The sequence below is a fragment of the Carlito syrichta genome, unplaced genomic scaffold (assembly GCF_000164805.1).
Source record: "Carlito syrichta isolate Samal-C Ts95f unplaced genomic scaffold, Tarsius_syrichta-2.0.1 Scaffold98135, whole genome shotgun sequence".
Lineage (NCBI taxonomy): Eukaryota > Metazoa > Chordata > Mammalia > Primates > Tarsiidae > Carlito > Carlito syrichta.
Window position 1 is genome coordinate 202,557 of NW_007042231.1, and position 16,055 is coordinate 218,611.

Sequence of the window (16,055 nt, forward strand, 5' to 3'; positions counted from 1 at the left end):
CAAATGCAAACAGCATAGTACTTGTTAATGGATAGAAATATATGTAGAAGTTGCATACGAGCCGTGGGTACTCTCCCCTCTCCCTTCCCTCCCTCTCCAGCCCCTAGCAGGGGCTATGTGCCCACTTCAGGAATGTTTCTCTGGTACTGGCATCCTTAACTCCAGATCACAGTTATAGAGGTGGCTTGCCCTCAGAGGGCTGCCTTCACTGTGACAGCCCTTCCCATGGAGCAGGACAGGAGCTAGGAGGCAGGAAACTGAGAGAGATATACCAACTCTCTGCTAACAAGATATATCTACCCTGTTGTAGGAAAGCAGTTTGTAAACTGATATGCTCTATAAACATACAGCGCTGGTTTTGAAATGGCATTGATTATTCACATTTGATCTGAGCCTCTGATTAGTAAACTAGACTATTACATGTACTACATTTATTGTCTTGCTATACTTTCTCCTGGAACACAATTTTGAATGAGATGACCAAAGCAGGCTCTCGTTTAAGATACAGTTCCCACAAAAGGTCCACAGAAATTATTTCTAAGCTATATAACAGAAATGATAACACTCATCCAACACTAATGTCTGTGCAAACATCTCTCTAGAGTTTGGGTTTTGAGACCATTTTGTTACATGATGTTGTTTTGAAGCTGTACTGTGGAGCTCACCTCCCTGAATGAGTCTATATTCTGGCTGTCCATCATGGTGAAGTGGAGTGTCCTCGGAAAAGCAAGAGGAATTTGAACTTGAACTTCAGAACTTGCAAGAAATGAAACCCTTCCAGGAGCACATCAGAAGACTTTCTTACTGGGGTCACCAACTGAGAATGAATGAATACCAGCATCTTATTACCCAGCGTATCCTGTGCATGCCACTTTTTATGTTTATTTCCCTCTTGTTATTCCCTAGCTTTTAGTCAAGTCTCATTTAAACCCTTTACTTTGGTTTCTGCTGTGCTAGCGGTCTTAAGAGAAAGGACACTTTGATGCACACCATGATGTGTTGATGACAGTGCTAATTAGTGAGAGCTCCCCAGAGGAAAGGCATCTCTGGGAACAAGACACAAAGCTGTGAGGTCTGCCTCCCCTTCTCATGAGAATTCCTCCATAGACGATCTTGGAGGCCTGGAGTTTGATTTTATTAAAATGTAAGTTAGATTTCTTTATAGTTTGAGAGTATTCTGGTTTAGGAAGGTGGAAAGAAGTAAAACAGATGATGCCAGAGCTTTGATAAATTGGTCCCTAACCTTGACAGTACACACCTTGTCCACATCTGCCTTTCCTGTGCTCTACACTTATATAGCCATTGTTTATTAAACATCTTCCCCTCAGTGTCCCATCTGCAAGTGAACTCATCATCTTTCTCCAAAATTACCCTAATTCTCCACTGTGGTAGGTACCACCACCCACCCTGTTGCCCAAGCTAGAACACTAGCAAGAATCCCAGCTTCACTCTTCCCCATCTCTACTGCCCTTCACCATCAACCAACTAATTCATTACCAAGTACTAATATTTCCATCACCTAAGTCTGCGCCCTTTCTCCATTCATTTAACACCTCTCATCTTGGGCCACAGCAGCTGTTTTCTCATTGGTCTCCCTGCTTCCAGGATTCACTCTCTACTTTCTTTTTCTTTCTTTCTTTCTTTTTTTTAAATAAAGATGTGGGGTACAATTCAGGGTTAGGTATACAAATGTTGATTATGAAGGTACCCTTGTTGATGAGGTGTGTCCCTCCCTCCCCTGGCAGTTTCCCTCAACTGCTAATCCCACCTCCTCCCCTGACAGTTTCCCGCTACTGCCAGTTCCTTTATTATAGTATAATCATTGTTCAAGTTTCGCTTATGAGTGAGAACATACGGTGCTCTGTTCTTTGTATCTGTGGTGGATCACTGAGTATGATCGACTCTAAATCCATCCAAGTTGCTACGAAGACCATATGTTTGTCCTTCTTTATGGCTGAATAATATTCCTTGGGTATATGTACCACATTTTTAAAAAATCCAGTCCAACTTCAATGGGCAGCATGGTGGGTTCCATGTTTTTGCTATTGTGAGTAGAGCTGCAACAAACATACGTGTGCAGGTATCTTTTGTGTTGAATGATTTGAGTTCCTCCGGGTATATCCCCAATATGGGAATTGCTGGGTCATATGGAAGGTCAATTTCTAGTTCTTCTTTTTTTTTTTTTGAGTTGGAGTCTCACTGTGTCACTCAGACTGGAGTGCAGTGGCACGCTCCCGGCCACCGCAGCCTGGACCTGCTGGGCTCCGGTGATCCTTCCACCTCAGCCTTCCAAGTAGCTGAAACTACAGGTGTGCGCTACCACGCCCTGCTAAGTTTTTGATTTATCGTAGAGATGAGGTCTCACCAAGTTGCCCCGGCGGGTCTCGAACCCTTGGGTTCAGGCAATCTACTCACCTCAGCCTCCCAAAGTGTGGGATTACAGGCTGAGCCACTGAGCCTGGCTAATTTCTAGTTCTTTCAGAAATCACTACACTGTCTTCCAAAGAGGTTGCACTAGTTTGCATTCCCACCAGCAGTGTAGAAGCGTTCCCTTTTCTTCGCATCCTCGCCAGCATCTGTTGTTTGCTTTATTAATGTTGGCCATTCTTACTGGGGTTAGGTGGTACTCACTGTGGTTTTGATGTGCATTTCTCTGATGATGAGTGAAGCTGAGCACTTTTTCATGTGCCTGTTGGCTGCCCATCACTCTGCTTTCTAATGCAAAACATTTTCCAATGAAGGAATCAGTCCTTCAGGGACTTTCCACTGCCATCAAGATCAACTTCAAATCTTTAGCTTGATATATGGGTTCCTTCACCATCTGCCTCTTCTTACTGGTGCAGCTTCTTCTCCTCCTCCCTAATGACTGACCTTCCTGAGTTGCTTGAAGTGGTTCAAGCATGCCAAGATTTCCGACCTCCAAACCTATGCTGTAGTGTTCTGTCTTTCTGAAATGACTTTCTTTTCCTTTTTAAATTTCTTTTAAAAAATTATTATTTTGGTCTTACTAACTCTTGCTCCTCCTTTCCCTGCCAGACCTCTCTACCCTCTTGAAGAGACTGTGTTTTACCTCCATCCTATCACTTTTATCACTGTGTTAAAATGGTTTGTCTATCTGCCTCTCAAGGGTGATTCCCTGAGGGTAGGCGCTTATGCGTGAGGTTGTCTTTGTGGTCACAAGGTGTGCCACAGTGCCTTTTTGTATAGGTGCCGAATAAATGTTTTATCTGTCCATATTGGTGAGTGGAATAATAAACCTATGTATGAGAGAACAAATGAATGTGTCGATGAATAGATGAGTATGTGTAGAAAGGATTGAAAAATGAATGAGGTCATCAGTAGCCTCTGCCAGCAGTAAAAGTGAAGCTCTTATTTTTTAAATGTATGTTTACTTTATAATTGGTTACTTCACAGTAGAGTTATTTTGTTCGTGATTGGTGAGCCTTGTCCCTGTTAGAGTTCTGAGGCATTTATAAGATAACTGCTTTGAGTGCTATCAGATGATAAAGTTGAGTTGGACAATGATGCAGATATTGCGCATGTGTTTTCTTATTTAAAACCAAATAGGCTAAGAGAGTAACTTGAATATTTCATATCTTCCAAAAAATGCACCATAAATAATGGAAAGTGAATGACCTGAGTCCTTTCCTTATTTTTATTTGGGCTGACAGAAAGAAGGAGGTTTGGGTAGGGGGAGGAAATGAAAGGGAGAATGCAAAGAAGAGGGTCCAATTCTCTCCTTCTCACATTCTCGCATTCTCACATAATATACCAAACTGATATCTGGCATAGTGGACAATGGAATATTGTGGACGATCAAAAGTCTGGATAATTGAATTGTCTAGACCCTCCAGTATGGGCCACTAATTTTTATCTATTTATTTTCTTAGAATTTTATTTTATAGAAATAAATTTTCTTTAGTGATAGGGTCTTACTGTATTGCACAGGCTGGTCTCAAACGCCTGGTCTCATGCCATCCTCTCAGCTCAGTCTCCCAAAGTACTAGGATTATGGGCATAAGCCACCATGGCCAACCTGGACCACTAATTTTTCAAAGCATTGAAAGCGCAGTTAAGTGTACTCAATATGGTAATGATGCAGAATAAAGTGTAATCTTTGATTCAGAAGCTGCTTCAAGACCCAGTGGTGATGACAGGAAAAACAGTCGCTCTTTTGGGGCACAGACATACTGGTTTAGCACGGTAATATGCCAGAGAGAAGCTGTTTTTCCTATGGGCCCAAATCTCTAGCCAAGAGAAACTCAGTGGATCCTCACCAAAATCAACTTTCTTCCGAGTCAGACTGAATTCTTAATTGTAGATGGTAGACTAAAAGGGATAGATGACTCAGTGTAAGCAATCGTTGCTATTGACAAAACAGTGCAAACCACATTTCCTGTTGATAGTGGACAGAGTCATCCATGAAGGAAAACACTTCTTAGTGCATTAATAACAAATTGTATGTTAACTCCTCCCCTTCAGATCTGATAGAACTCAATATAGTGCTTGCTGTATAGTTGGATATTAATAAATGTTCATGTGTTATTGCTTTTTCTTGAATTTATTTATTTATTATTTTTTTGTTTTTGAGTCAGAGTCTCTGTCACCCAGGCTGGAGTGCAGTGGCACGCTCACAGCTACAACAGCCTCAACCTGCTGGACTCCGGCGATCCTTCCGCCTCAGCCTTCCAAGTAGATGGAACTACAGTCATGCTCCACCATGCCTGGCTAAATTTTTTTTTTTTTTTTTTTTTGTAGAGAGGAGGTCTTACCAAGTTGCCCAGGCTAATCTCAGACCTCTAAGCTCAGGCAGTCCTCTTGCCTCTGTCTCCCATAGTCCTGGGATTACAGGCATAAGCCACTGCACCTGGCTTTTTCCTGAATTTAGATACTACAAATAATGTGTTTAATGTACTTTCTTCCCTTAAATCTTAAACCTGAAAATGCATGATAGTATGATGCCTTTGCATCATATGTCATAGTCATTTCCTTTGGTTGTTAGGAAAAGTCAGCAACATTCAGAAAAATTGTCAAGGATTAAAGTGTTTAAGAGTTGGTTAATGGTCAAAAAGCAAGTCCATCAAGCATCCAAAGTAGTAGTATTCAGCAATTTTTTTTTTTTTTTTTTTTTTTTTGAGTTGGAGTCTCACTCAGTCGCTCAGTCTGGAGTGCAGTGGCCACTCCCGGCCACCGCAGCCTCAACCTGCTTGGGCTCCGGCGATCCTTCCGCCTCAGCCTTCCGAGTAGCCGGAATTACAGGCATGCACTACCACGCCTGGCTGATTTTTTGATTGATTGTAGAGATGAGGTCTCGCTGCCCAGGCAGGTCTCGAACCCGCGGGCTCAGGCAATCCACTCACCTCAGCCTCCCAAAGGTGCGGGATTACAGGCTGAGCCACCGAACCCGGCTGTATTCAGCATTTTTAAAAGATGAAGATATTTAGTGTGGGGGAATGCTCATGATATAATGTTAAATGAAAAATACTTAAAAAACAAAACACATGCTATAAGGATGAACCTTGAAAACTTTGCCAAGTGAAAGAAACCAGACACAAAAGACCACATACTGTATGATTCCATTTATATAGAATGCCGGATTAGGCAAATCCACAGAGACAGAGAGTAGATTAGTGGTTATCAGGGGACCTTGTGGGGAGGGGGAAATGAGAGTGACTACTAAAGGTATGGGGTTTCTTTTTGAGATAATGGAAGTATTCTGGAATTAGATAGTGGTGTTGGTCGTACAACATTGTGACTGTACTAAAAGCCACTGAATTACTTTAAAATGGTAAATTTTGTGTCATGTTAATTTTAACTCAATACATTTATTTTAAAACTATATGATTATATAACCATTAATTTATAAGATAGTAGTTCATACCTGGTAATTCTAGCATTTGGGAAGCTGAGGCGGGAGGATTGCTTGAGCCCAACAGTTCAAGACCAGCCTAGGCAACATAGCGAGACCTCATCTCTACAAAAAATCAAAAACTTGGGCTACTCAGGAGACTGAGGTGAAAGGATCACCTGAACCCAGAAGGTTGAGGCTGTGATGACCCACTGCTCCTCAGCCTGGGTGACAAAGTAAGACCCTGGCTTAAAAAAAAATTATAAGAGATAATATACAAGAAAGAATTCATTTGAAATGGTTAGTAAAAGGCCTGTTGTGTGTTCAATATTGTTAACCATTATATTGTGATTAATTGCAATATTATATGGAAAAATTAAAAAAAATTACCTTGTACATATTTGAGTTGGTGAGTTTGCGGATGAATTTTTACAGTTATTTTTTTATTTCCAGTACAGCTGTGATAATATATTGCACAAATAACTTTTTTTAGTGGATTAGAAAACAAAAAATAAAAGCTTTACATACTCAGGCTTCTACTTTTTGAGCCAGAATTCCTGTGAAGAGCTTGTACTGGTGGAGCTTATCAGCTCTTTAGAGAGGAAGAAAAAGATGCGAAAGGGGTATAGCTATATTACAGCTAAGGGCATGATAGAGAAACTATCCTTCTATTTATCCAGTGAATATATGTAGTCTTTTGTTATTTGCTATACTTATTTTCTTGTCATTAGTGTTCATTTAGATTAGCTCTCAGGGCAAAAAGGCGCATAGTTGATATGCTTAATATAGTACCTACCATGATGGCATGGCTAGATAAATATCAGTGATAATTTCAAATGTCTTTTTTTTAACCAATAATTCTTGTTTAATCAAACCAAAATTTATTTGTGTATGGAAGAACTATTCTAGGGCTTTGATTTTAAAAACCACAGATGAGTTTAATCTCTTTTCTGCAAATACCCCCAAACAGGAACAATGCTGTTTTCATAAATCTGAGTCAAATGCAATTCAACTACTATCTCCAGATTAACTTTATAATGGTTAAAAGTGTGTGTGCATAAGAACAAGAACTGGTTAGGACTGGGAAAAAAGTGGGAGAGGAAGAGATAGACTGATACTGGATGTGACTTTTTTGTTCTTTTCTGATTTCCATTGTTTCCTGAACAATTTTTTCATAAACTTAGAAATAAACAAATTACCTCAGAACCTCTGAGACAAGGCTGAACTAGCAGTTGTTTTTCCAGACAACATGGGCATGAAGAGATGACATGGTGTGCATCTTCTTTTTAAGCTTGCATCTTCAAACATGAATTTGAAGAAGAGTTTCTAGTTGAGGTTTTGGCTGTTTTCTTCCCATGTTTCTTTCTTCCTGTTTTACCAGCATGCTAATATTTAGCATAAAAGTTGACAAAAGCACAGGCAGCTTTCTTGGAAATGAGATCATGAGATCTCGTTTTAAAATTGAGGAAACCAAGTCTCAGATGTGATCACAGCCTTTTGGGCTTTAGCAGGGACCTCTGAAGGGAGTTACCCTAACCCTTGACAATAGGAGAGGTTAAAGTCATGGCCCAGGTTACATACTCCCACGAGGCCTTTGGAGACCTTTCCATGCTCCTTAATCCATTCTAAGGCTCTGACTCTATTAATGAACCAGAACTTGAGCCTGCTTTCTTTTAGGAAGAACACCAGTGTTCTTCCAAACTACCTCTGGACCTGCTTGGGATCATCTTGTCTGTTGAAGGGAAGGTAGCCCAGGAACGGTGTCCTAGGTCCATTGCTGGGCTGCAGGGGTCCAGGGAACTAGTTTGAGAATTCCTTGTTAGCCCTCCTGAAGGCCTCCGTAGAACTATACCAGTCAAAAAGATTTTTGATCTTGTAAACCTGAAATAATTGAAAGGATTGGAATCCAGTGTCAAAGAGTTTCTTCAAGAGAAAGCTAGTAACGGCCATCTGGAAAACCTGGACTTCAAAGAAATGGAATCAATGCTCTGAGCTTAAAAGTAAGGCAGAAAGAGAAATTTAGTAGGATTATAACATTTTCTATACGACGAGGCTTGACTACGAGTTACAACAATTTATTTAATTATTTTCTTGAGTTGAAGTCTCACTCTGTCACCCAGGCTGGAGTGCAGTGGCACTCTCATGGCCACCCCAGCCTTGACCTGCTGGGCTCAGGCGATCCTTCCCCCTCAGCCTTCCAAGTAGCTGGAACTACAGGTGTGTGCCACTATGCCTGGCTAATTTTTTTTTTTTGAGTTGGAGTCTCACTCTGTCGCCCAGACTGGAGTGCAGTGGCCATTCCCAGCCACCGCAGCCTCGACCTGCTGGACTCCGGCGATCCTTCCGCCTCAGCCTTCCGAGTAGCTGGAACTACAGGTGCGTGCTACCACACCTGGCTAATTTTTGATTTATTGTGGAGATGAGGTCTCACCAAGTTGCCCAGGCGGGTCTCGAGCCCTCGGGCTCAGGCAGTCCACTCACCTTAGCCTCCCAAGGCACGGGATTACAGGCTGAGCCACAGAGCCCAGCTAATTTTTTTTTTTTTTTAATTGTGGAGACGAGGTCTTGCCAAGTTGCCCGGGCTGGTCTCAACCTCCTGGGTTCAGGCAGTCCTTTCACCTCAGTCTCCCAAAGTGCTAGGATTATAGACTTGAGCCACTGTGCCCGGCTGGAGTTACAACAGTTTAATAAGTTACGGCTTGTTTTCTTTTCCGTATGGTTTGTTTTCTTTACAACTTGTTTTCAATTCCTTTCCAGTTAAAAATATTTAACATTTAATATTTAACATATATTTAACATTTCATCCTAGACAATGTGAAGTCTTTGTGTGAGAGAGGGAAGTTAATATGTAACAAAGATTAACACTAAGAGGAAAGGGGTCTTACCTGGCATCCTTTAGTTATTTATACCATTTTATGAAACAATGTAGGTAAGGAAAAGGCTAATCTATAATCAGAGAAACAAAGATTACATTGACTCAGGTCCCATGATCACATTCCCTTAAGGCTCAAAGTATTTTAAAGTTCCAACAGCTTAGCTTTTGAATTATTTATTTTCACAACCTTCACCTTCCCCAGTTCAGGGAGTGGCCCTACCAGATGGGCCTGTCCTGCACACCCTTAGGAGGGCAGTTCTTCCCAGCAGCCTTTGGAGACCTCTCCACAATCCCTAATCCAGTCCAAGGTTCTTACTCTGTTAATGGGTAAAGAAGGGTTATGCCTTATGAGAACCTGACCCCATCCTGGGCCACGGAAAATCTTCTAGTGATTTTTCTTGTCCTGTATCTACTGTTTCCTTTTTATTTTATTTTATTTTATTTTAAAGATGTGGAATACAAATCAGGATCAGATACATAAGTGGACTATGTACAGATAAAGTTGGGACCTTCCACTGATCCTCGCTTCCCCTGGTTAGGATCAGGTACCCTTAGTGATGTTATGTGCCCCTCCCTTCCCTCCATTCCCTGGAAGTATCCCACTACTGCCGATCCCTCTCTTGTAGTATTGTGATAAATATTCAGGACCCACTTATGAGTAAGAATATGTGGTATTCAGCTTTTTGCTTCTGTGATAGAATGCTGAATATAATAGACTCTAAAAATAAAGTATGCTCATTTACAAGGTGCAATTCCTGGGTGAGGTCATTCACCAGCCACTTGTACTGGAGGGTCCCGGAGTGGCATCTCTGAATCTCTCAACTGCTTTTCCAGCCATAGACTGGTATTTCCATTCTTCTTTTTGGTTAAAAAAAAATACACACACACACACGTACAATTTGTGGTATTCAGTGTCAAACACAAGCTTGATAGAAAGTTGTAATTGACAAATACAGTAGCCTATTCATCATGCATGCCACCTTTGAGTGCTTTCAAACTACTCGGCTTGGCAACTCTTATTTCTCCCATTAAACTCTTAAATGGCTACAGGCTGAAAAATAGCAAGGACATTTCTTTCTGACCACCCTGCTTTCATTTGGGGTGGAGATGATTGGAGGCACTGTTCATCATTAGTAATATGAACCCTAAGACTGAGGCACACGGGATTCTTTTGCTACTCAACAGAGTGCTTTTGTGGCTGGTTTTGGAGCACAGACACATCTTTATTTTTGCACACTGAACTTTCTTTGACATACCAACCAAAAATTTACTTGAAGCAACCTAAATAGTATGAGAGAGAATGTTTGTTTTTTTTAAAGCCCTGAAAATTACAAGTATCCTCACTCCACAATATAGGTATGTTCATATAGGACAGCTGGACATAGTAGGCGATCTATAAAGCACGAAGTAAGCACATCGTATTCTTAAAATTTACTTAAGATATTTTGAGTCTGTGGTGTTCTTAACCATTCAGGAGTCTCTAATAACGAGGTTTTAAAATATGAACCAAATAGAATTGATAATACAATTGTTTTGTTTGTTTTTGTCCTAGCTTATGTATATATGTTTATTCCAAAAATGATTTTAAATTGTGCATTCACCTTCTAAGAAAGTTGTGCTGTGAACCTCAAAATATTCTCAAAGCTCCAGTTCCTCCACAAATCATTCACCTAGTATGTTTCAAATAAAATAAGATCATCTGTTCCTCAAAATAAATAATAAAATAAGAATGAAAAATAAAATAAAATTGTATATTCACAGTCTGCGTACACTGCTGAGTGACCAGAAATGCACAGAATAAAGAGATCAAAGCAAAGGTAGAATATGAAAGAAAATAAAATTAAGCTAAGAATAGGGTTATGACACAAAATGCATCTCGTGAGGTTCATGTTTTTGGCTTACTGGTGGCCATGGAAGGATACCTAGATTTAAATGAGAATTCTAATATTGACTTTTTTTTTTTTTTTTTTTTTTGAGTTGGAGTCTCACTCTGTTGCCCAGACTGGAATGCGGTGGCACACTCCCAGCCACCGCAGCCTCAACCTGCTGGGCTCCAGCGATCCTCCCACCTCAGCCTTCCAAGTAGCTGGAACTACAGGCATGCGCTACCACGCCTGGCTAGTTTTTGATTTATTGTAGAGACGAGGTCTCACCAAGTTGCCCAGGTCTTGAACCCACAGGCTCAGGCAATCCACTCGCCTCGGACTCCCAAAGTGCTGGGATTACAGACTAAGCCACCGAGCCGGCCTCTAATATTGATTATAATTTACATCTCTTTTCATTGCCCTAGAGTTTTAAACTGCCTAAACAACTAATTGAGTTCACAAATTCACATATCCAGTGATAGCCTCCTTAAATCTTCCTGACATTTCATGATTTTACTTCCTATTATCATGATACCCATCAGAGGTTGATGAGGGAAGAAAAGATGTGAACGTCATCCCATTTATTTCTTGGTTTAAAAAACAGGGTGTGTGTATTGGGGGGAGGAGAGCGTGAAGAAGTTAGATGTTATAAGAACTATTTGGAAGAAGATGAAGAAATACTAACAATTTGTGGTTTTTTGCTGTCAAAGTCATCATTAAATTGTGTTATTGTGCTGAAGGATTTCATGTACAAAGTACTCAGGATTAGAAACTTCATTAAAAAAAAACCTTGATCAGATAAACCTGAGTTCATTATTATCTAGAAATAACTGAAAAAAAATGCATACCATTAGAGAACATATGGGGAGACCCCAAAAAGCTGAATTATTTTCTGGAAGGTAGGCCCCTTGTAGTGCAGGCTTCCCCCCACCTCCAGTCTAGTGTTCTAGGAACCTGTCAGCATCAGTGTACTGGCAGCATTGTTGTGAGAGGCTGTGTTTCGCTTCAGTGAGTATTTTTTTAGAGATTGTTTCAACATGTTTGCCCATTTCACCATGGGCTGAGTGTTCAGCAGTTTTTTGTTGTTGTTGTTGTTGTTTTGAGTTGGAGTCTCACTCTGTCGCCCAGACTGGAGTGCAGTGGCCGCTCCCGGCCACCACAGCCTCGACCTGCTGGGCTCCGGCGATCCTTCCGCCTCAGCCTTTCAAGTAGCCGGACCAAAAATGTCATGACCCCTCTATCCCACCCTCCCTATTCAACCAGTCTTGCCCTGAATGACTTTTTTTGGTTTCCTTGAACGAAAAATGTCCTCAAAAGGAAACGTTTTACCAATGTGGAAAAGATGAAACAAAAAACGGCAGAAGGATAAAAGGCATCAAAATGGATGGGTTCAAAACTGTTTTGAGCAGTGGAAAAAGCATCTCAGTAGGTGTATTGCATCAAACGTCAAGTACTTTGTGGGTGACTGAAGTATAAACATGTAAGAATACACAATTTTTTATAAATAAATTCCAGGGTTTTTTGGGTCCCCCCATGTGGTTTCTCAATAATATAGTAAATACACCAAGTTAATAAGATATTATGTTGTTATTAAAATTATAAAAGTAAAAAAAAATTATAAAAGTTACATAAACTGGAAAGAATATTTTTCATTAAATACTATCATAAAAGGAGTACTTATGAGAAAAATATATAAGAAAAATACAAACTGATATGTAAACTAGTAAATATGTAAAACATCTTTCCAGGTAGATGAACAATAAAGGTGGCATGTGAAAACAAAATAATTACATTGATTAGGATGATGAATTTCTTTCTCATAGTATTTGATATTTTGTTATAATCAATAGAACTGATGAGGAAATGATGACAACAAAGCTTTCATGTGAAGAAAATCTTCTGTAGTTTTACTGAATCGTGTGTACATTCTGCTCATTACTTTTTTGCTATCATCAAGTTTTTTTTATTTTTAGGACATGGGGTACAATTTGGGATTAGGTATATAAGTGGACACTGTATAGGTAAAGTGTGAACCTCTCCTTGGCCCCCAGTTTGCCTGGTTTGAGATCAGGTACCCTTATTGATGTTGATCCTCCCACCCCCATGCCCACCACAGCAGTATCCCTACTGCCAGTTCCTTTCTTTTTTTGAGTTGGAGTCCCACTCCATCACCCAGGCTGGAGTGCAGTGGCACACTCATGGCGACCCCAGGTCGACCTGCTGGGCTCTGGTGATCCTTCTGCCTCAACCTTCCAAGTAATCAGAACTACAGGAGTGCACTACCAGGCCCAGCTAATTTTTTTTTTTTTTTTTTTTTAATTCTAGAGACGAGGTCTCACCATGTTGCCCAGGCTGGTCTTGAACCCTCAGGCTCAGACAGTCCTCTTGCCCAGGCCTCCTAAAGTGCTAGGATTACAGACTTGAGCCACTGTGCTCAGCTGCCAGTCCCTTTCTTATTATGATAAATGTTCAGGGTCTGCTTATGAGTGAGAACCTTGTGGTACTCTGTTCTTTGTTTCTGTGAAGGATCACTGAGTATTACAGACTCTAAATCCATCCAAGTTGCTGTGAAGTCCATGTGTTTGTCCTTCTTTATGGCTGTGTAATACTCCATTGTGTATATGTACCACATTTTTTTTAATCCAGTCCAGTACAGTTGGTTCCATGTTTTTGCCATTGTGAATAGTGCTACAGTAAACATGTGTGTGCAGGCATCTTTTTTGTAGAATGATTTGAGTTCCTCTGGGTATATTCCCAGTAGGGGGATTGCTGAGTTATATGGAAGGTCAATTTCTAGTTCTTTTAGAAATCACCATGCTGTTTACCATAGAGATTGAACTAGTTTGCATTCCCACCAGCAGTGTAGAAGCGTTCCCTTTTCTGCATCCTCACCAGCATCTGTTGTTGTTTGTTTTACTAATGATGGCCACACTGCTTTTTAAAATAGGACTTTTTAAGACCTGGTGCAGTAGCTCACGCCTAGAACCCCAACAGTTTGGGAGGCCAGGCCAGAAGGACTGCTTGAGCCTAGGAGCTCGAGACTAGATTCGGCAAAATAGGGACACCTAATCTCTACAAAAAAATCAAAAAATTAACTGGGTGCATGCCTGTAGTCACAGCTAAATAGGAGACGAAGGCGGGAGGGAGGAATACCTGAGTCCAGGAACTCAAGGCTGCAGTGAGCCATGATTGTGCTACTGCACTCCATCCTGGGTGACAGAGTAAAACCTCAACTCAAAAAATAATAGTAAAAATAATATAATAGGCCAGTCACTGTGGCTCGTGCATGTAATCCCAGCACTTTGGGAGGCTGAGGCAAGAGGACTGACTGAGTCCAGGGGTTTGAGACCAGCCTGGACAACTTGGCAAGACCTTGTCTCTACAATACATCAAAATATTAACCAGGCATGGTGGCACATGCCTGTAGTTCCAGCTACTTGGAAGGCTGAGGCAAATAGGTTGAGGCTATGGTAGCCTGAATCCAGTAGGTTGAGGCTGTGGTGGCCTTGAGCATGCCACTGCACTCCAGCCTAGGCAACAGAGTGAGACTCTGACTCAAAAAATATATTCATATGTATGCATATATATATTTTATATATATATAAAATATATATATGTTTATATATTTATGTATATATAAAAATAAAATATGATTTTTTAAAGTCTAAATTTTACATACTTGGGGGAGATTACCTAAACTATCTTTCTTACCATTAAAATGCACATTTTGGGATGTTTTTCCATAGAAATGTATACAGGAGAACTCAGTAATGTTTCTCTTTTTTCCAACTCTTGTTTTTCTTAGGCATTACCATAGGAGTCTTGGTTCGAGAACACAGCAAGCTCTCAAATCTGGAGAAATTCTACTTTGCTTTTCCTGGAGAAATTCTAATGAGGATGCTGAAACTCATCATTTTGCCGTTAATTATATCCAGCATGATTACAGGTACCTTGAGAAAACTGATATTCTCCAGGTTTATTTAAGGAGTCTGTACCTAAGTCGTTTTAATTATGGGAAAAATTGAAATGCATTGGCTGCATCATTCACACACACACACACACACACACACACACACACACACACTCACAGACACTCACACACACTCCTCACTTGGAAAGTATGTATTTGCTTGGGTGGAAATATTTACTCTTCACAAGGTGGCACTGCTTTATTGCTTGCTGCACCTACAGCACTGCCCACCACAGCTCAAATCGTCATTTGACCAGCATGGGACGTCTTGGAAGGAAGATGCCATTTTCAAACATATTATATAAATAAAATACTATTTAGGACACAAAGAAAACAAGGCATACGTGGTCAGTGGAATGTCAACTTGTGTCCTCAGGAAAAACGTGGTTGTCAATTTCGATTATGTTTTCCATAGCTCATTTGTTAGTTGCCCAACCGTGCTTGTCCTGCTTCCTGACTTCTCAGCACCTGCCTTAAGGGGGTGCCTCTGCTCCAGGCTCCTCAGAACTCAGAACTTGCTCCATACCTACCCTGGAAATTTGCCATGGGGACCAGCAGCCATGTTCTAGGTGAAGGTTTAAATTTCAGCAAAGTTTGCCCAAGTCTTTAAAAAAAAGTTTAAATATGAGTATGTATTATATTTTTAAAACCCAGTTTTTTCAATCTGTTCTTGTGACACAGTTGAATCCGGAAATGACTTATCTCTTATAAATCTTTATATTGCAGGGTTTCTTTAAAAAGCAAGCTCCCTTACATAGATAGCGATTAATTTGGTTTACAAAAATGTCATTTGTCTGGATAGGGTAAGTGCATTCCATAGTTTCTTGTACTTACCTTCATTCTAGATATTGGTAAAATGTGTCACAACAATCATGAGTGTTGTCAGCTTGCATATCAAGCTTTTATGTAAACATGCAATTAGGAGTCTTGGCATGTCTCTTCTAGAACATTTTTCTCCACAGCCACTGAAAAGGCTTGGGACTGATCTTTGTAGAGTGCTGGGCATTGACTGGGGAAGGGAAGGTAGGTGTCAGGATCTGTTGCATTTAGCAACTGCATTGCTTTAAGAGCTGTTACACTTGGCCGTTGTACTTCTCAAGTGCCCAACTTCAATCAGACTGGAGTCTCTTTGGGAGCTTTGTTCTAAGAGGGTCTTGGTGTTCTTGGCTTATGAGAAACCTAAAGAGAACATTCAGTTGTTTTTTTGTATGTATTTAATTATGCTTGGAAATGCCTGGTTTCTTTTAAGCCTAGCAGCCTGAGGGACAAAGCAGCAGACCAGTTGTTTGTTGCATATAATGTGTATATTTGTTTAACTTTAAATTGTCACAAGCATTTAAAGTTTGGAAGATTTCATATAAATATCCAAATTTCTGGATTTCTCTGGGAAAAAAAAAAAGATCTGGGAGCACTGGACCCATGTTTCCACATACGAACAGTGGTCTGGAATGGAGAGACAGCTACTCCATTTAATTAGAGGAAATGCATTTAAGAATG

General features: G+C 40.5%; 1 protein-coding gene across 1 annotated transcript in view; it reads left to right on the forward strand.

Moving 5' to 3' along the window:
* Nucleotides 1–16,055, forward strand: part of SLC1A1 (solute carrier family 1 member 1) — a 79,110-nt gene that overhangs the window by 22,857 nt on the left and 40,198 nt on the right. Inside the window, exon 2 of the mRNA XM_008063100.2 lies at nucleotides 14,394–14,534. Coding sequence (XP_008061291.1) covers nucleotides 14,394–14,534 — 141 coding nt within the window. The remainder of the gene's footprint in view (nucleotides 1–14,393; nucleotides 14,535–16,055) is intronic.